The sequence below is a fragment of the Xiphophorus maculatus genome, chromosome 12, assembly GCF_002775205.1.
Source record: "Xiphophorus maculatus strain JP 163 A chromosome 12, X_maculatus-5.0-male, whole genome shotgun sequence".
Taxonomy (NCBI): Eukaryota; Metazoa; Chordata; class Actinopteri; order Cyprinodontiformes; family Poeciliidae; genus Xiphophorus; species Xiphophorus maculatus.
In genome coordinates, this window is record NC_036454.1 from 27,805,823 (window position 1) to 27,828,256 (window position 22,434).

At 40.8% G+C, this 22,434-nt stretch overlaps 1 protein-coding gene across 6 annotated transcripts in view; it reads left to right on the top strand.

Annotated features, from left to right (window-relative positions):
* Positions 1–813: 813 nt before the first annotated feature.
* fbrsl1 (fibrosin like 1) overlaps positions 814–22,434 on the top strand; it is a 356,926-nt gene continuing 335,305 nt past the window's right edge. For 5 of the 6 annotated variants that reach the window (XM_023343195.1, XM_023343196.1, XM_023343200.1 and 2 more), the window contains exon 1: positions 814–2,283. In XM_023343195.1, the coding sequence (XP_023198963.1) occupies positions 1,960–2,283 (324 nt within the window). In that variant the 5' untranslated portion in view covers positions 814–1,959. The remainder of the gene's footprint in view (positions 2,284–22,434) is intronic. The other variant, XM_023343199.1, reaches the window with a different exon arrangement.

The window sequence follows — 22,434 nt, forward strand, 5'->3', positions numbered from 1 at the left end:
ATTTCTCAAACCAAACCAAGTTTTTACATTCAGGACGGTTTAAAAGAAGTCGCTTTGATTCAAATGTCATTTAGACACGTTGACTATATGAACTGCCTTCATAAAGGCTTCGGCGGATGGATAATTCATCGTGGCAATAACTACAGACTACTAATTGATTTTATCCCAACGTCCAAATGTTGTTTTTCAAAGTGAAATGTGCCACAGAGCACACTAGTCTGACCGTGCTCGCTCATCTTTTCGCAAATGCAAATGACCGCAGTACAAGACCGCGCTGTTGTGAACTTAGTAACCCTAGTAAGGAGAGAAAGGTTTGGGTTAAATCAATCTGCATTATGTAATATTAATGTTTTAAACTTTTCAGATTAACCGCATGCATCCATGGACTAACGTGCTGACGTCAACAGCCCTAGTTTTTGATACAAATTAAGAAAGGAAATAACATTTAGCTGGGGGATTTATTTATGTATACATGTCGTATTTTTTAGTCCTTCACATAAAGTCAGTTTTTATTGCCAGTCATTCCCCAAATACTGCAACTATCCCAGTAAAAGTTGATGAGCCACCCCAAGATTCCAAGCAGCCCCCAGGTGACAACCCCATTGTGTATTTCTAGTAGCGCCCCTGGACGTAGCATCTGCTTTGGCACACAGACATACAAAATACATCCAAACCGTGTCAAAGAACGATTTTCCCCCCCTTTCTTTTTTTTTTTCTTTTTTTTTCTTTTTTTTAAACGAGCTTCCTTCCTTTGGTAAATTGTAGGCCACGGGTGGCGGAAATACGTCAGTTATGTGGGTTTTCTGAAGCTCGAGTGCGTCTCTTAATTTCGGATGAAGGGAACGAGAAGGGAGGGAGAGGAGATTTTAATCACTCCTGTCGCTTTAAGGACACATATCAAAGCCTTATTATGCGAATTGAAAATACCATGAGCCAGTGAGCCAACTGAGCAGCCAGGGGGACGGACTGGAGTGGATTTATAGGGGAAACTCAACATTATCTGAGCTGGAAGAGACCGCTTCATCGCCTTGTGGAGTTTGATTTCACACTGGATGGTTGGTTTATTCGGACGGCTCGGGTCATTTTAATTTTTTTTTTTTTAAATTTATTTATTTTCTCCCTCCTTGGTGGAAATATTGCGCAGAAGTACAGCTCTCTCAGACTTGGGATTCTTTACCCCCTGAAGCGAGGAGGAGGAATATCACTTAAAAACTCAACGGCGTCGCGTGCGGGGATTATTCGCGACACTCGTACGTGTTGGTTTCGGACGGATAGTATCCCGCGAGCTCCCTCTCCGTGTCTGACAGTCCTGGATCATGGGCTGGGGTGGTGGAAAAGAACAACGGCCAGCGACATGATTCCTCTACGCCGTCTGCGGCACGCTGCGTGGTCAGGCTCAAACATCGCTGGCTATGATTCCCGTGCAACAAAAGTTGCGAGGCGGCTGTAATGCGCGGATTTTTCCACAGTTTGCCCGTTTTGCACCTGCTTTCACGGACGCCGCGTCGACACCGTGCGGATTCGTGACGGAAAAAGCGTGCGGATCCGCGCCGCTTCGCCCGCTCCTTCGCCGACTGTGCGGGATACTTGAACATTTGCCTCGCCGTAGTGGAAATCGGGGAGGTTTGTACTCAAGGTCACTGAGTGTTTTCAGGCGTTATTTGCCTTCCCATCCACACTAGCGCACACAGACGCCTTCGCGAACACACACACACACACACCATATACACACTATAGCGCACGCGCACATGCTCGCGCACGCGTACTTGCACACACGCGCGCGCGGCGCTATCCGCACGTTATAGCGCAGCCTCTAATTCTCAGTCCAGTGTGTGTTATTTGTTATTATACGGTTCCGCGAGTCTGTGGGCGTGCACGTCCTGTGGAGTTTTTTTTTTCTCCTCTTCTTTTTCTTCTTCTTCTTTTTCCTTTTTTTTTCCCGTGTTATTTTGACACTGCATGCAAGCTCTTTCCAATAACATGGATGGGAAACTGAAGCAGGGTCGGAGATGCCGGGCCAAGCGGGAGAGGGTGCGGAGGTTGCGGGAGCCGGGGAGCAAAGACGCCCGCAGCCCCGAGCCCAACTCCTCCTGTTCTGACAGGGAGGGACAGAGTCCCGGGAGAGACGCCGCCTCCCCGGCCGCTAAAAAGACGCCTCACCCCGCTGCCGCCGCCAGAGCCCCGCGCCCCCCTCGGAGGAAGAGACGGGAGTCCAGCTCGCAGGAGGAGGATATCATTGATGGATTTGCTATTGCCAGCTTCATCAGCCTGGAACGTCTGGAGGTAAGGAGGAGCTGTATCAGTTCCCTTTGTGTGTGTGTGTGTGTGTGTGTGTGTGTGTGTGTGTGTGTGTGGGTGTGTGTGTGTGCATGTGTTTGTGTGTTTCTGCTCATCATCAGTGATGCTTATCGAAAAGTCCGGGGGGTCACTGAGGTTGAAGTCTGGTCTAATTTGTCATTAGTTTCTTTCAAATGACGCCAGGTAGAACCTTGACTCTTCATGTCAGCTGATAGGCTGGATCAGCTATTGGTTTGATGATGATTCCTCAGGGCTGCTGACAGCTGTGTGGGTCCATATCTGTTTGTTTTGGGGGGCTTCCAGGTCTGTGCTGACATAAAAAGGAAATGGGGGGGAAAATAATGTTTTGCAGCTACAACATCTGTCTGGTTTACTGAATCTTAGAAGTTTTGTGTGTGAGCGGTTAATTATTGACAGCATCTGTTTTATTGAGGGGAAGAAAAAATAAACATGTTGTCCTGTCACTTTTGGCTATGGCTGATGTGTTGCTTCATATTCTCATTCACTACCAGCTATTAGTGTGCTCTTGACATTGTGCCCTTTGATAAACTGCCTACTGCGGGGTTCATCTGTTATAGCCTGATATACCATGTGCTGATAAGTCTGTTCCTATCATTACTCTCTGGCATGCTGGGTGTCAGAAAAGGAGGTTTCTCCTCCTGACACCTTTCACTGTTTATTCATTTGAGGTTTTTTTTATACTGCCATATTCTTTTGCTTCTTGGCATGTTTAAGGACAGCAATCCCATAGAGTGATGGTCATAAGCACTCCTGCTTCCTACATGCAGCTTAGTCAGATTTGCTCAACCAGTTGTCCACGCTCACGCTTCACTCAGTTTTAGTTGCATCATCAGTTTCCTACCTCCCATCTGTAAAGTTCAGCAGCTATGGGTCAGCAGTGGTTACATAGCTTTTTGAGTCAAAATGTACCAAGACATCTGCTAGTGACCAGAGAAGAAATTTATTTTTTTTTACCCCGGAACACCCCAGACTGGGGACTGGCAAGTTGGAAACTCACTCTGGTTAGCGATTATGTCACCAGGTTGTAGCTACCATTTATGTGGAAGTTGGTACTAAGTCAAGACGAGTCAAAGGCAGCCCCTGCTCCAGACGAGTTTAACAGGGGGGGCATTGGTTTATTTTTTGGGGGAAAAACGATTCCACGTAGCAATAACAATATTACTCAAGTAAAAGAAAAAGGTACAGTGCAGTAAAACTACTCTTATAAGTACCTTTTTTTTTTTTACAAAAAAGTTACTCAAGTGAATGTAACAATTACTACCCACTTTTGAACATAGACAACACCAGTAGCCTTGTTAACAAGCTTAACGTGGTGTGTTGGTGTTAGCTAGTCATTTTTTTGCTAACACCTGCATCCAACAGCATTACTCAACTCAGTCGGTTGGCTTGGAGGAAAAACTATGCAAAGTTCTTTGCGTTTTGCTGGTTTGCTGCCATGATTCTAACACACACCTGGGCAGCTCTGCACAGCAGCAGCAGGTCTCCTTCACTGCCACACAGGCGTAAACCCAGCGCGCGTTGTAGCGCTAATGTTGCGTTTAAAGGCGGCTCGGAAGAGCAGGTTACGATGTGTTAACAACGGATTACACACTTTTAACTGCTGAAAAAAGTTACAGAAGGCACCGATGTGGGAAGTGTGGAAGCCCCTACTCTATCAAATTGATAGAAGAATTACAGAGAGTTGGCCACTTTAAGGTTAATTAACAACAAACAGCTTCCAGTCCAGGGGGGGCATGGCTGACTGTGAGCGGGCAATGGCCGCCAATGCCCTTGACGGCCAGGCCCAGTGCCCTATTGGTAAATATTTTTAGCATTAAAACGAAGCCAAATAAGTCTTTGAAGCTCTTTACAAAGAAACCGTCACATCAGACATGTTTCTGGTTTAATTCGGCTGCAAGACAGAGAGAGAGAGAGAGCAGCTCTTTAGCAAATAACAGGAAGGCTAAAAAAAAATTCTGCATCACTGTTCTGTTTATCCTATTGAATTTTCAGTAAAAGTCTTTCATGGTACATTTTTGATTTATACATATTGGTCGCCTTTTGAAAATCTCAAAGTTAAAGTATGGATTCATATATAGAAAGTAGTGTTTTTGTAGTTCTAACCAAAATAAACCATTACAAAGTGCTACAAACCATTTAAAATGTGAATTCTGTTATCAGTCAGTCTTACTTTCACAATATTAACAATATTCCACAGTGACTCTCACACACATGGCAATACTGCGACTGTGTCCCTGTTTCTGATGCAAATAGATGTAATCGGAAAATGTTGGTGTTGGGATGTTGAAGATATGTAGTGGTGGACCAATTGATTGGCCAGTGACTAAAATTGGACAATTTGTCACTGAACAAATCAGTGTGCATGTTTCTTCTTTACGATCACCTCTGACTGGTGATCGGCAAAACAAAATCAGATTTCATTTAGCCTTTTAATGGCATCTGAAGAACTTTTGTAGCCCATATTTGTTAAATTTGAGTTTAAACAAAAAGTTTACACATAACCATTAAAGAAAATCAGAGCTCCAAGTAGAGTATAAATCGGCATTAGCCAGTAAAGGCCTTTGTTGGTACGCGCTATAAAATGACAAAAAGTCCTGATTTCTTTGATGATTTACATCGATGCATCGTTTGATGGCGACAATAAGAGACAAACTAAAGCGTTTGTTTTCCCCGCAAATAACTTTGTTTCAATAGAAACGCCTTCACGCAGTGTTGTGTAAAGTATTTCTACCCTTTTGAGTTTTATGGACACCACTTCTAGCTGAGAGAGAGAGAGAGACTTTAAAGTCAGACGCAGCAAAGTGCCTCTGACTGGCCCTGTCTGCAAGGACGCGGGTGAAATTCATGCTCTGTTGGTAATCTTTTTACGTCGGCTCTTGTGCAGTTGTCATTTTAGTTTCCCCAAGTTTCACACCAGCCGGGTACCTCGCTGCAGCAGAGATTGGGTTTCTTCTGAGGGCTTTATCTTCAAATGAAAGGAGATACTGGCTGGCGCTGGGGGATGTGAAGCCAGATAATTATCCAGTTTCTGTTTTACACATTTATCAGCAATAATAGTTTTCTTAGTCAAGTGCTAAATCAGTGTTGAGTGAACACAGAGAGTAACAGTGCGCTCTGCTGTACATAGAAGCTTATGTTTCAAGGCTAAGCAAATGAGGCATGATACGGCTCTATGTGAAATGATACTTGCATCCCAGCTACTTGCTGGTAATTGGTCTGATTTGCATGCAAATGGAGTGCGCTTATTAAAGGGTGCTGCTGGATCCGGTGAAATTAAAATAAGCTTTTTAGCGCCCTTTGATTCTTGTGCGTGTGTGGGGAGACGGAGCGAGCGCGTTCACTTTGTGCCAGCTTTCATCTCCCGTTTGCCGAACGCGACAAACGCCGCGTTTGTTTGCACTGTAGCGTAGCTTGAGTGAAAACGCCCCTTTAAAAAAAAAAAAAAGAATGAAAAAAAGTCTGCGTCCTCTGGAGGCATCGCATCATCGGCCGTGACTCATGCTTTCACCTGCTCGCTGCATGCTCGAGTGCAACTCATGACCTACACTACCTGCGCTAATTACCCATCAATTATGAGGAGGACACGGCAGCCAGGGAATAGCTCTGACCTATTGCATCACGCTCCAGTAAGCCAGCATGGCCACCGTTGAGCTGCTGTGTGCTGCTCTTAACCTCTTCGAGGTGACTGATAGCCAGCCCTGGTGTGTTTATATCTACGTGTAAAAATTGGGGAAACTCCATCTTTAAATTATTATTAATTGTTTTTATCTTGTAACCAGGTTGCTATGTATTGCAAATTTTTGCTCAGGTCCCTCTTGAAAATGAGATCTAGATCTCAACGGGGTTTACCTGATTAAATAAAGGAATATGAATATGAAATTATACAACAATACTTTTGTAATTTTTCTGGAAATTGGGGCGGGTGGACTTGGAGCTTTATCATGATATTTTGTGGTACTATTGACGATAAGAGCTATTTGTTACTTTTTTTTAGGTAAGTGTATGGCATAGAAGTCATACCCCACAAACACAAATGATACTTTTTAAAAATATAGGCATACAGAGAAGTGGGATTTGCATGACTAAACTGCACACACTAATTGCATTCAGTCATATTTTTTTCAATTATTGATATTTATCGATACTACCATTGGACAAACAGTGGAGGAAATAGTAAAGCTAACAATCTTGACAGTTTTGGTGGGGGGCGGGGGGTTAAACATTAATTTGAATTTATGGTGACAATGATGAATCAACATTTCTCTCATAACACAAACTTTATCACAAATAATGATAATCGGTACCATAAATCCCCATTCCTAAATCTCACTATTCTGTTTTTATCTGATTTTGTTTTTCCAACGATGATTTATACAGTATGTGGACAAAGATGTGCCAGGAGCCTAAAAATACATTCACCTCCCATGTCTTTGTACTACCCTCTCTCACCAGAAGGACAGGGTTTAGTATTCTTAAGCATTTTTGAAAGGTTGGCGCATGCAGAGAGAGAGAGAAATCTTTGAGCATTTTTCTTTGGTGTGACCATTCTCTCTAGATCAGGGGTCTCAAACTCCAGTCCTTGAGGGCCGCAGTCCTGCAACTTTTAGATGTGCCTCTGCTGCACCACACCTGAATAGAATAATTAGGTCATTAGCAAGGCTCGAGAACTGATCTACACAAGGAGGAGGTAATTAAGCCATTTCATTCCAGTGTTTTGTACCTGTGGCACATCTAAAAACTGTAGGACAGCGGCCCTTGAGGACTGGAGTTTGAGACCCCTGCTCTAGATCACTCACAACATGATTCCACAGAACACATGTTCCAGTACCGGTTCAGTTCACGTGCCTCCGAACATCTGCATTTTGTTGAGAACCGATGCTGGTTTCCTTCTGTTTTGGGAACCAACAATGTGTGACCAGCTGTGTGTGTTACACAACATGTACGAACAATAGAAGAAGAGTAGCAAGAAGGTGGACCTTGATGCCCTGTGCATGTTTCTTCTTTATGTACACATATTTCTTTATGTACTTCTAATTAATATGGAATATGTTTACGGAAATAACAATGGATGCCGCCGACCGTGGATCCCGTTGTTTATTCAGCAATGGGAGCCGACAAGATTGCCACAAGATCATAACAAGACGATGGAAGCTAACAGAAAAGAACAACTAATAGTGATGGTCTTTTGTGGGACATTGACTGCAACGTCTGTAGAGAAGTCTGTCTGGATGTGTAGTCAGAGCTGAGAGTGGTGGGATTATGTTGTGATGTGCGTCAGTGGCGTAGACTTCCTTCATAATTTTATAATTATGATTTTCAGCACTTGTTTACATCTGGTCTGGCTTCTTTGACACGTCTCATGTCAATGGTGTAAATGTCGGATTAAATGCGACATGACAGTTCAGACTGCAGGCGCTTTGAAAACTATGAGATACACATCTGGAAGTGGTTCAAATCTGTTTCCTTTTTGGGGAGGAGGGATGAAAAGATCGTAATTGTGCCGTTCAAACTGCCATGGAAAAGTCGGATATAGGTTGCACATAGGAAAAAAAAGTCCAATTTGGATTGCATCTGCCTTCTGTGTGAATATAGTCTTTTCTCCAAGTCACCTTAAGGGACTACTTAAGAGTTTACCACCTATAGAGTCCAAGAAGGTTTTCCGGGCATTTGGAAGAGAAACAGGCCCACACCGTGACACACCCTCCACACACACTCAACCTCATGGGACTCATGGGACTACTGAAGAGGTCTTGGACTTGATAAGCTTTTCCACATTCATCCTCTTAATTGTATTGAAATTTAAAGTTGGACTTTACATCTTTCCTTAGAGTAAAACAAATCTCTCAGTGTCTGTGTATCTTTAAATTCTGTGCAAGTTTTCAGAGTAACCTTTTCTCAACTGTGTGTGTTTATCTGCAGATTATGTGTTTTTCTCTAAAGCACTTTGGCTCTAAAAATCCTCTGTTCCTCCTTGTTGTTGGTATTTCATCTCTGCGCTGATGGGACTCAGGCAGTACGGTGGTCTCGCCTGCTCCCCCATAACCCATTTCATTGCAGCCTGGAGCAATTTATAGCCACAGCTGCATTTGATTACGTCGTGTTTATTTGCTTTGAATTCCCCGGCTTCACATAGGAAAGCCGCTTACTTACCTGTGCAAATCGACTGTACATGCACAGCCGCGGTAGTTTGTCACACTTTCCTACACTGTTCAGAAAAGAAAAAAAAAATGTTAGCGATGGTTCACTTGGAGGCATTCTGCTTCTGTTGGTTTCTGGAGGACAGAAATGTACAGCTACTGATCCTCTGCAAGGTTTATGTGCTTCCTTTAAAAAAAAAATTGAGATGAGGGAATATTTTACTATCTGTGCACTGAAATTGCTCAGTGAACAACCTCTTCTCCCCCGCAGCCCACTGCAAAATAGCCTAAAGGGAACAATTTGGACCATAAATTAGAATGCTCCACATTTGGGAGTTATTCCAGTTTCTGGAAGTGCAATTTCCTGGACACTTCCTGGATAGTTTGTCACCTTACAGCAGTGCTGTAAAATAATTACCAGCTGCAGCTTAAAGCCTCCCAGTGGGTATCAAACAAGTGAGCGGATAATGGAAATGACACAATTATCCATCTGTCACAGTATTAATAAGATGTTTTATTTGCTCCATTTGGTGCGTGTGTGACTCTGAAGTTGTAAATCTCCCCTCCCTCTCTAATCCTACAATCCTTCTGTTCATCTGCTTCAACGTGAATTTACAGATTTGTTTGAGGTCCTTTTTTATTATAATAATTATTATTATTGTTATTGTTATTCCACAGGGTGATTTTACAAAATCACTTAAATGGGGATTTAAGTCGGACACTGTGGCGACATTAGGGAGAGGGCGAGGTGCTCTTGCAGTAAACAAGCTCATAGGTCATGACTGTATTTAGGATCTGTAGATAAAGACTTTTCTACCTCACGTCTGTGTTTGCCTACAGTTTTGCACACTAATCGTCATCTGCTCTTGGCAGCTCTTCTGTGCACAATGGACAAATTAAGTCCTTTGCCCGAGGGGGAGCTTGGAAGTAGCTGTTTGAGAAGCTGGGAGTTTCTGTTCTATTGTCTTCAGTCCATATGTTACCGTATGAATCCGCGGCGGCAGCGAACCTCCTTACGGGTGTGTTTTCTCAGATTTAATTAGGTGCTTTGAAGTCCTCCAGGGAGCAGATTTCCACCTGAAATACTGACACTGTTGTTAGCACGCAGATAACACCACTTGTTGGCTATTATCTATCATCACAGTTCAGCTTGCACTCAGCAGATGACAGTTCAAGTAAGAACATCACCTTTTTAGATGAAAGACATAGTGGGGGGAAACGTTTATTGACGCCCCGGGTGATGGTGTGTAAAAAGTGTCAAAATACAGCTTTCATTGCAGTGGCGTAATCTCACAGTTTTCTTTTTATTCAGTGGAGAGAGAAAAAAAATCAAACTTAGGCAACTGCAGTTATTGATATTTTTATAACAATTAGAATTGGATATTTGGTCAATAACCGTTAGCAATTTCTTTTCTTTAGGCTTCTATTTCTCTTATTCTGCTTGCAATTTGTTTTTTATGTTTGACTTAGTATTTGGTGTTTTTTGAATGCAACAGTTTGGCCAGTGGCAGTTGGGCCAAGATTTATTTATGTAGCATTTAAATGTGCTATATTTAGAAAACAACTTGCGCAAATGTAAATGAGAGAAAATGAGGAATGTGGAAGATCAAGTCCTGTTATGTATTAGAAGTATTTGTTGCACTTTTGATGCTTTCCTAATCTGAAGAGTCCATGTGTAGTAAGATCAAGGGAATGGATTTCACATTTTTCCGCTGATTCTTTGTATCACCATTTTGTTGGTTTTTCAACCAAATTAACTGAACATTTTGGGAAGGAAATGTAAGCACTCCTATGGGCCCCAATATTTATTACTGTAATGAAGTATTACTGTCATTTGCCCTTTCAGTTTCAAGCATCCATCATGCTGATGTGAGGGATGCCACGACATAACTTCACATGATTGTAGTGCTGGGGTTAGCAGTGAGGCATAGATGGATTGTGAAAGTTGTGGTGCTTATTTGGTGATATGTTCACAATGTGACATGACCATAAAATGTGATGCAACCTTAAAATTATGCAATTATATTTTTGGGTACTTATTTTGATAATAAAAGTGACAGTACAATATTATTTTTCTTATTATTTGTACCGTATTTTCCGCACTATAAGGCGCACCTAAAAACCTTCAATTTTCTCAAAAGCCGACAGTGCGCCTTATAATCCGGTGCGCCTTATATATGGATCGATATTGAGCCACAACAGGTCTCGCAACATCGGTAAGCAGCCGCCGACTTCATTCTCCCCCGTAGAAGAAGAAGTGCGCGGTGCACGCTGGGTTTTGTGTAAAAACCCCAAAATGGCTCCTATTAAGAGACACGCTTACGACGCAGAGTTTAAGCTCAAGGCGATCAGTCACACAGTAGAACACGGGAACAGAGCAGCAGCGAGAGAATTTAACATGAATGAATCAATGGTGCAGAAGTGGATTTATATTGTGATTGCACTAACGTTTGATTTACCGCAACAGTATCAGACTGTTTTTTACGTGTTTATTGAATTGAGGAAAAGTTCCCCTCCACTATATGTTATACCTTGCTGCTGTTAAAAGATAAACTGTGTCACGAAAATACCACGTCACTGACTTTACCTCGGGGAAAATAATCAAACAGCTGTTTATTCATTTTGGGAATGAACGGAGTTTTCAGAACGCTGGTTTGTAATCTATTAATAAAGTTTGACTGACCTATCTGACTGTTTTGTTGACATTCCCTTTAGCGCAGCTCCAGCTAATGGATGCATAACGTAACCCCAGCCTCTAATGTAGCATCTATTCTATGCGCCTTATAATGCAGTGCGCCTTATATATGAAAAAAGTTTTACAATAGGCCATTCATTGAAGGTGCGCCTTATGATGCGGTGCACCTTATAGTGTGGAAAATACGGCAGTTTTTTTTTTTTAGGTAACTGCATGTCTCTGCTGTTAAAATCTACAAACACTGTTCTTAAAGAACATACCTATTTCAAAATTGGCTTCTCAAGGTCACCAATAACTTAAAAATAGCTATTATTATGACTAAAATGCATAAATAACAGCATGTATCATACCTTTGAATTTATTGATATTAAATATGGTCATATGGAACCAGCAGTAGATAAAATATTAAAAATTATCTTGACAGTACAGCTAATCTTAGCTTTTTTTTCTTTAAAAAAGACAGCACTCAAAGTCGTTAGAATCAAAATACTTGTCATGGAAAGGAATTGTTCACTCCACAAATAAGCAATATAAATACTCATACCTAGCATCAAATGCATGATGAGCATTATTTTATTACCGTAATACATCGTCTTACGCCATTGGAACAAAAGGCAGACGTTGGATTAGACTCTTAGTCATCCTAAATTGTTAAACAGAAAGCATCTTTCATCCAAACTGTTTCTTCGGTTCTGAACATAGTTTTCGACTTTCAGGCTCATAAATCGTAGTCCAAAAGCTGAAACTACTACAATAATTATAGTCACTAATAGGACTGTTATGGTCACGAGTCACCGACCCAAATCTGCATCCTACTTTGTGTCACTCATGATTTGCTACCTAGCAAGGGTAAGATGTTAGTTGTTCTGGTCACTTGGCTCATGGTGTGGAAAACTGACGACGGTGTGGAAAAACACATAAAGCCTGCTAAGCATGGTGGATGATGTGTAATGTTCCTTTTCCAAATGCACTGGAAGCCTAGATGGAGTTCACAGCTTCACATAACTACAGCTTTTTTAAAAAAAAAAAAAACCCAAACAAACAAGCAAACAATATAAAACAAAACAAATTGGGACTGAACGTCGGTGTCCTGCTGCAGTAAAAAAAATCAATTCAGTCCGGGGTGTTCCGCAAATCATTACCGCCGGTTCCGATAAACGAGGCTGGCACATTACACGTCATGTCGGCCGTACCTGCGCTCAAGCTAACGGTGGCGCCGTTTCAAGATGTTTGGGTTACAGACGCCTTAAAACAGCCTGAAAAATCCAATAATTTCACACCTTTTTCCCTCCCTTGTCCCCACAGTCTGTATAACGTTTCTCCACTGATTGCCACTTGAGGACAAACTGGTCACAGCCACTCCGATCCTCTGCCGCCCGCCTCGCTGTACTGAGATGTCTTGCCTTTCATGGTGAGGCAGCAGATTTGTTGCAGGGGTTGCAGCAATCTTGCTTCGCGTTCTCACTCTTTCCCCCCCGACAGTGATAGCGCTGTGCATCATATGCCGGCGCTGACAAACAACTCCGGCTTTAATTAACAAGGCAGCCCCCCCCTGAGGCTGGGGCTGCTCATTGGCTGACACATCCCACAGAGAGAGCTTTCTTAATGTTAGTGGGACGTCCCCGGGCCCCAGCTCTCTCTCTAACTGTCACACGCTGTAGGCAACAGCACGGTTGATAAATGCACGGTCACATTCACAGGCCTTCCTTCTCTCTCTCTCAAACATACAGTCAACATTGGACTTCCTCCGTGCTTCTGTTCAAGCCATCGACCAGTGACCTAAATATATCCACTCAAGAAAGGGTCTAGTGTGTTTGTGGAAGTGTGAGGATGTGGATATGGAAGCACGACTATCACTTACAGCTAAACCTCGCTGTGAAAATATGGGAAGCTCAGTCTGGCTCAGAAGCACCGGCTGAAAAGCGAAAGAAAACAAACTGCGGCCATGTTTCTTTTTTTTTTTTTGTCTTGTCTGGGTTTACTTTTTATTTGCCATATTTCAAACATGTTTTTTTTTTCTTTCTGGGAACAGTCTTTTTTTCCTTTTTTTAAAAAAAAGCTGATTAAAAGGTCAAAATTCATCTCAGCCAGAAATTATGAAAATGAAAATAGTAGTAATAAAAAAATCATTTGAGATCTTTTTGACTCACTCCAAATTATTTTGGAGCACATGTATAAACTTCACCTCTGACACGTAGCACTGCTTTGAAATATTATTTATACCCCTTAAGCGCTTTCACATCTTGTCTTGTTGTGACCACAGGTTTCAGTGAATACTGTTAGGAGTTTAAGTGACAAGCCAACAGAATGTAGTGAATAATTGTGTAACAGCAGGAAAACGGTGCATTACTTTCAGAGCTCTTGGTGAATAAAAAAAAAAAAATCTGAAAAGTGTGGCATTCAACGATCATAACAACAATTTGGTGCAGTCTTTTGACATTTGTATTTTCCAGCTTTGCACATCTGAGAGATAGAATTTTTAAAATCTTGTCTCAGATTCTCAAATGGATTCAGGTCTGGACTTTGACTGGGCCGTACTAATACGTATGCTTTGACATAAACCATTTTATTGCAGCTTTTCTTTCAAAAATGGCTGCCTTCTTGCCATGAATTCTCCAACCTGAGCCACTGATCACTGCAGCTCATCCAGAGCATTTGTAGTTACAAAAAGATTAAATTACACACCTTTACTTTCATTTTTATCAGAACATTTTGTGAGGCAGATTTTCCACTTGTTTTTGTTGTTAGAACCACCAAAGTAAAGGAGACTTTACCTTACAGCCTCCTGAGAGGCTGCACATCTCAGGATTTTATTGGTAAGACACTTTAATAAGCCATAAGTGATTTTTCTCTAATTTCAGAACCAATATGTTGTTGGTCCTATAAATCTAAAGGAAATAGACTAAACTTTTAGAATGGAATGTCACAAAACATAATAGTGGTGGTATTAATATGTTTACAGAACATCCAGCTTAGAAAATGCAGCTATATAATGGCAATAAATACAGCAAACAGGGAAACTGCTGCACACAGCAAGTTTTTTCTTTCTTAATAGTGGTCACAAAATGCGCTAAAACATGACACACTTGTTTAAGTTTGAGCAAACACACATTTTGTGCTACTTTGGTTTCCCCAATGAGCCAAGATGGGACTTCCTAAGCACACCGTTAGTGAGCCAAATCAAACGCGTACTTAAAAGTCATAGAGAAAAAAAAAGATAAATAAAAATGATTTAGTTATTTAAATTCATTGGATGTAATTGGGGTTCTTCATTTTTGTAAGGCTGAAAAAAAAGAGCTTGAAATCCTGACAGCTTTTCCTTTGCTGAGACACTCCTCTTGTACTGCCAGATTTTGAAGTATCGCTTTACAGTTTGAGCTGCAGCTCTTTGAAAGCATAATACTCCAAAAGAGAGCTCTCTTTATTTACAGACACTTAAAAGGAGTAGCGGAGACACTGAGCCTTGACAATGCATCTGACACACATTAAGTGGCACACACAAAGCTTGTTTTAGGCATTATACATATACGTCTATATCTATCCATTTCCTGCCAGTCGTTCTGTGTCATCTTCCATCTTCCTGCCTGTGTGTTTGTATTGCGGTGAATGACAGGATGTTATTACGCCGTGATTAAGATGTTGTCTCTGAGTCTGCGATAGATTAAGGATGGTGCTGTCAGATGGTCCCCCCCCCCACCCTTCTTCCGTAATTATCTGCGGCTGATTTGTATCCCCCCTCCAGTTTTTCACCTTTCAACCAGCCCTTTCCAGTTCCTCGCCTCACTGATTCCCCTCACGTTAATAAACAGTGTTAACGAGAGTTAACAAGAGTTAACAAGAGTTTGGAGAAGAAAATGAGTTGAAAATGAAACGGCGGTAATCATATTTGTCACTCGGCGGAGGTATTTTCCACACGTGTGATTTTTAGTTGTTATTTAATTCAGCGCTTGTCTGCGGAGCAGCCAACGAGTGGAGGGTTTACCATGAAAATAATGAAAACTAAATAGAGAGGGCAGCCTTTAAGTGGCTCATTAAGTAATGGCTGTTTTCCTTTTCAGCCGTGTCCTTCGCTGACGGAGAGAAAAGCGAGAGCTCTGAAAGCCCGGCTCGCCTTGGCCTTCACGTCACTTGAGTCTCTTTTCAACATTTTTGTTTGCGTGCGAGTGCAGGTCTTTTTTTTTTCCCTGCCTGAGAGACTCATTCAGCACAAAGCGCCGTTGACTGGTCTCGCTCGCCAAGTTGTGTGTGCATAGGGAGAAGTTTTTTATTAGCGATTTCAGTACAGCTCTCCTTCAAACCAAGGAAAATACTTTAAAAAAAAAAAGAAAAATGAGAAAGAAATAAACCAGAACTTTTTTCTAAGCAGCTAAAAATCAAACTTTACTATTTAGTTGGAAATAGCTGAAGAATAAGGGTTGTACTACTAAAGTTACAGCTGCATAGGTTTAACAGCCTATTGACATAAGAAAATATGTTTTTTTTTTCAACATTATCTTTATTGATTTTTCAACAATGTTTCCAATAATATACAGGACATAAGTGTGCTCTCACATCAAAGGAAAAGTCCAGGGTAGTTAAATTATTGTCCAACATTCAAATTGTCTTTCCTTGCATGCCAGGTTGTTATGGGATATTTTAGAGCAGCACCATATTCATACAGAATATATGAGAAAAGAAAAACAATACCCTCAACCCCAACCCTCCCTGAGAAGAAACAACAATTACAACAATAATGGTTTCTCTATTTTCCAGGAAGTAGCCCAAATTATTTTAGTATTGTGCATGGTTCAGAAAATACAAACTCGAATGTAAAGTAGTCAAGTATACAAAAAAAGATGATTTTAGGACACTGCAGGGGACCAGCCGCTACTATAACTCACCCCGACACCCTTCATATCCATGCTTTCTATATATTCCATAAAATGACCCCAAATATTTTGAAATAGCAATAGTTTCCCTTTTATAATGAAAGTAATCTTTTCCATTGGTAAGGTTGTGGATATTTCATTAATCCAGTTAATGAATTTTGGTTTACTGGTACTCTTCCAAGAGAGCGCTATGGCTCTTTTTGCAAGTAGTAAACATAAATCCATGGCAGTAATAATCTTTCTGGACATATGATGTCTGTCGGAATATAAACCTAGAATGAACAATTTGGAGTCAAGAACTAGTACAGTCTCTAGCGCTTGTTTAATCTCCCTCCAGAATTGTATAACTTTCTTGCATTTCCAGATACAATGGAAGAATGTTCCCTTCTCTTCTCCACATCTAATACACAGGTCTGGGATGGCACCATTGTACTTATTAAGCTTTTCTGGCGTCACGTATGTTCTCATTAGCCAATTATATTGCAGTACTTTGAGGCGTGTATTGGTAGTTTGTGTTTATGTTTCAAAATATGTTTGTTTTTTTACTCAATTCTAGTTTATTTCATTAAGGACTGCACAGTAAGCAATGTCACATGATAAAAACAAGCAGTTATTGTTATATATGAAGGTTTTCTGGCCACAGGCTAATTTGCAAACCCAGTCCTTGGTTAGACCTTACTTATTTGAACATGTCCTGAACAAATCAGCTGTTTAATATGCTGTTTCAGAAAGAATTAATACTGCAGCTCACGTTAATACTGTGCACAACACGCACCCTGTCATGTAAATGTAGCCTTTCAGGTTTGTTTTGCCTTAAAGTGAACTGTGTGTTGTATATAAAGGGTGTATTTATAAACTGTCTGACAGAAAAATGTGATTTTCTTAATTTTTGGATACTTAGATGTGAAGCCGAGCTTATCCACCAATCTTATGTACCTCCACAAAGGTCTGAAAATCAGCCAATGTCAGGTCTGCACATTTGCAGTTCATAGTCGTCCCACTTTTTACAACTTAGCGACTTTGCTGTTGTAGTTAGCAACTTTCAGGAAAAAATAAAAACAATCAGTATCGGCCAAAATTGAAATCAGCAGGTCAGGCTTTTTAAATGTCAGTGAGCGGATAGAAAACTACAGTCTGTGCACCCCTACTGTGTATTACTAATTCCACCTCACTCTAACTAGAGTGGTAAAATGCTAGGTAAAAGCCCCAGTGGGAAATTCAAGCATGATCCCAGTGGGTTCAGCTAATGTATAACGGCATGTCAGAAAGTGGCTTAACCTGTCTGCTATCAAACACTAAGCACACAAGTAACTATAACCTCTTTTTTTTTTTTTTACTTGAAAATAAGACTACAAATCTACTGGATTTTGGGAAACAGTATCCAGAACTGACAAACCCACTACACTCTACAACGAAGATAAGAGAGTAACTTTTATTTTCCTACAAGTCTCCAGTTTAAATGAGGGTTTTTCAGGTCCATGAATGATTCTGCAACATGGTTACTGTGGTAGGGCTCTCATCTAATCCGAAACAGCATGGAGTTTGCAAAACCATCCTCCGGTCCATGTGGTCCATTTGGTGTTGTGTGAGAGAGGGCCGTTTTGTTGTTTTTTGTTTTTATCTTTCATCAAAGGCATGACTCACACAGTCGTGACATTGCACAGAGTCTTTCTGCGTGTTTTCTTAATAGATCGCTCTTGGTGTGAAAGTAATTAGCGGTAACAGTTGTCGACATGTGCCTCTGCTACCAACACTCGCTATCAATACCAGCTCAGAGGAGAATAGTCTTTATATGGTGACAACAGTTGCTCAGCATCCTGTCTGAAATGTTACACAGAGAAATGCTAGGATGCTATTTATTACAGCTCATTGTTTGTCGGTATGGTAATTGTCTGTGTGGCTAGCGAAGCCAAATAAGGATTGTTGCTTCGGTGGTTTGTACGAAGGCTTTGGCAGCCCCGCAACAAGCCGTGGCCAAGATTATAGAGCTTAGATAAGGGACTGCTTATGCAACGTGGAATTCCTCTGTTTCCCCCCACTGCCACTTCTGTTCCATTCAGCGTCTGCGTGAGCTTTGCCTGACAACTCCAGGCTGAGCTGCCATGCTCAGGTTTTCCTGTCAGAATGAAGCGCGCTGTCTGAATCCGTGCTTTGCAGGTGGAGCGTTTGAGGAGGAGTTTGTCATTTGCTGACATGCAGGAAGCGAAGGGACTGCGTGTTTGTCACTGTGTGGGAGGTTTTCCTGATTTTGATGGTCAGCGGTGTCTGCTTGCGATAAGTCGGAAGTGATGCAGTTCTTTGATTCTGTGTAGTTTTGACTGATGGATTCTTTTCAGAGGACGTTCGTCTGTAAATCGGAACATTTCAGAGGAAAGCTGTGGCCCGTTTACCGGCTCTAGCTTTTGATATGTGATAAATGAGGTATTTTTAAGAAACATTACAATCAAACACAAAAATTTTGTGTTTTAGCACCAACTGAAATGTATATGCTTAGCTGGTTGCAAGGAATTTGTTTAACTGTATTGTTGTATAAATACATGAAGTAACCTGATCTCCTGTTCAGCCAGCTGACCTACAATGAGCAGCAGCAGGTTGTTGAATTGCAGAACTTTCTTTCTGAACAATTAAGATCTCAAGAAAACAAATACAAGAAAGAGACATGAATTAAAACATAAAGTTTCCAGTAAAATGTTCTATAAAACAAGAAATATTACGCACGAGGAAACTATTTATTGCAGGTATCTTTTTAAGAACCCTTTGCATCTTAGTAACAGGCTGGTTACTTTTTGAAATCTGTGGGTATCTGTGTTTTGATCAGTTGAAAGGCTTAATTGGAGTTACATAGCATAACAGAAAATCGTTTTAGTTGGGTCAAGATACAGCATCACAAAAAATTGGAATCAGCAGATTTCCAACCAGGTCGGCTGTGACTGTCGTCTTGCCTGACAGAAACTGAAAAAATGTTTTTCTTTCAAATCAGTGAACACAAAGTACCTAAGACAAAGATTTCACGCTGATAAGAACGCCCTTTGGCGTGGATGCTGCTGAAGAGTGAAGAAGACTCAAACTTAGAGATATTTAAAATCATGAAGATGTTAAAAATGAACATAAAAGGAGTGCTAAAATATACCAAACTGAAACGGTATTTTCTGCTAAATATTTAGAAATGTCCGTGGTTCGTTCAGGCTGTGAGAAAGTGAGAGAGAGCAGGACACGAGTGCTGAACGGAGTCACGTAACAGAGTCAACTCTAATGGACACATTAGTTGATGTGAGGATCTAACTGCTGTTTTAGTCAACTGTAGCCTTGATAGCCATCAAATTAGGATACTTAAATCTATTTTAGTTTATTTGCTTTAAAATATTCATGAAGTTTTACACCTGCTTATCCCCAGCACTTAGAAATAATTGACTTCTTGAAGCAGAAAAGTTAGAAAGAACCAATCTTGAATGCTGGTCTAATTTCTTGTGCTTCTTAAAGAAATGCTAAAATCAATTAAAAATGGACCAGAACATTGAAAATCTAATTTTGCAGCGATCTTATGCAGTGAGGAATAGAAAACAAATCTACGTTGTTTTCATATGACGTAGATTATATAGTCCCAGACCCTGAGCAAGCACACGGTGACAGTAGAGATAAAAACCTTCCCGTCATTAGAAGAAAAACACCGCCTAGCAGAATTGGCCTCAGGAAGAATGGAGATCTGCTTCTCCCATCTGGTTTGTTTGCGTCTCTCGTCTTTCAGCCTTGCCCCTCCACTCCTTCATTCGGTCTGTGAGAAAAAGAGGGAGCCGCAGACTCCTTCAGAACAACTTGGTGTCTGGAATTTGTTCAAAAAGGCACTTAGCAACAAATTAAGTGGCCTTATCGCAGCTACTTCCCTTTGGCGAGAGCAGCTTGTTGCACGGGTGAAATCAGCTCATGTGTGGGGAGTGACTCATGTTGTCAACGTTGCTCGGCAATGACTCAGCAGCATCGGTTGATACTGCAAACATGATGTATCATATCAATAAAACCGATATTTCACTGACTAACCCCTCGGTGTTATTCTGGGCAGTTTGCATGTCGGAGATATGTGCAGAGATTGGGATGGCTGATTTGGTTCTGAAAGCAACTGTGCATCAATAATACATTTGCACAGTTGATGAAGAGCTGTAGTCAGTGAGCTGGGTTGTAAAAGGAAACTAGCGATGCTCTTTGACAAGGCAATCCTGCTTCAGGCATCAGTGGAAAACAACCTTTAGTGAAATATTGAAAACATGAAAACTGCAAATCTAGCTTTGATGTCTTGTTCAAGAGGAGGGAATTGAGACAGAAATATCTTCATATCTTCTGCCGATGCCAATTTTTTGCTGATTCTCACTTCGGTTTGTGAAGAAAATTGTAAAAAAAAAAAAGAAAACTAATGCAAACAGCTTTCCAAAATTGATTTCTAGCCTTCCTACTGCATGAATTATTTACATGACACTATGTGTGAGTGAGCTTTGTTTCAATATTTTAAAACAAGAATAAAAAGATGATAAAGTTCAACATTGTAAAGTAGTGATTAGGGTTGCTATTCTGGCTAGCATTACTAACTTATTGTGTGGATTTCATAGAGAATATTGATCCTTACCTTAACTCTGACGCCTACGTTTTCAATTCTAACATATTTAATGACAAAGGTGGACAGCTTGTTGACGCAGAACAACTTGTCTGTCTCATCTAGCCTAAGAAATCTCACTCTCTCACAAACTATGGGCAGCATGTCACAGAAAACAATATTGGCTGTATTTGCGTAAATACTGAACCAAAGAATTTGATTCAAAACTTCAAATTCTTTGTAGAAAATTTGTCTATTTGCTGATACGTTTTGTAGATCGCATCTAAAATGTTTGGAAGAAAATGCAGTTTGGTCTGAAACGACTAGGCATGGCTCTAGTTCTTCTGGTTCTAGTCTACCCTGCAGAAACAGAACCAAACAAGGAGAAACAGCAGTCAGCCTGTATGCAGGGATGCATGGTATTGGATCTTTGGTCCGAAATGCCGATAATTGGCTGATAATCGATACCAATATCAATAATTTACTGAAAACGTGCAACTCTTTGTATTGTGGAATTAAAAACCTGCATTATCTTTGTCAATGTATCCTGCTACTAAATGCAAATGCTAAAAAGGAGGCTGAAAATTATCTAACACTTTCAACTTGCATGATGTTTAATGTCTAATTTATTCGTGACATCTGCTCTCTCGAAGACGATGGCAAAATTCAAACAGTGCAAATTTGACGTGCTGTGCTGCAGGCATCATTGTCACTGGTTTGCTTATATATGACAAACCAGCAACGCCTTTTATATCGGTGAGTTATTTTGACGGAATGATCGACGTCCGATATTAAATTTTACAGCTAATATTGGCCGATACCGATACCATGTTGATAATATCATGCATCTCTACTTCTATGCACCGCAAATCTGGAACAAACTTCCAGAAAACTGCAAGGATGCTGAAACACTGAGTTCCCTTAAATCACGGCTAAAGACCCACCTGTTTAGAGTTACCTTTGATTAGTAGCAAGTGGAACACTGATCGATATATTTGCTGTATATTAGCTTGATGGTTTTGATGATGACATTTAACAAAATGGAACGCTTATTGGTTGTTTCATAAATGATGGTATGATGTTTTTATAAACGGAAACTGTGCTCTACAAGTAAACTTGACTAGGCACAGTACTACTTGATATGCTATTGTCTATCTTTTGCTAAGGAGCTAATGCAGGAGTACAATTGATTTTCCTTGGTACTGATTGGCTGTAACCCCAAGAGCAGACATAAGGAAGACTGTAACTGTTAGCTTCTGTGCTAGCGCTAACACTGTTTCCACTGTGTGTATTAATGCATATTCAGAAGGCGTGTTTTTTGTTTTAACTATTAAAACAGGCAGTTATTAGCGTTTCTAATAACTGCCTGAAGTATTTGCAGATGTTAACTTTTTGCAGGCGGTTCAGGTCTTTATACTGAATACGGTTCATTCATTGATCAAAAGGAGGTCGGACTTTTCGATCTCCAACCAGGCAGTTCATTTCTCGACGGATCTCAGAAAACAGTCTCTTGCAGTTAAAGTTCATAATAGTTTTATAGGTTCCCTCTGCAATGTTCACTGTACTCAACACCTCACTGAGGTGATTTAAAGGCCCATTGATTTCTTTGTGGATCTCTAGGTAATTCTTCTACTTCTGTGGAACTCATCACTATTTAACAGACTCAACATTACACCAGTTCAGACATTCGCTTTAAAAATCCTCTGAAATTCTATGAAAGCTGGTATGGAGAGACTTTGTGCTCAGCAGAACCAAAAGAGGAAGCATGTGTTTGAAATGAAGTGGGATATAAAATAAGGCCAGTGCAGTGAAAATCTGCAAGGACAAGTTAAG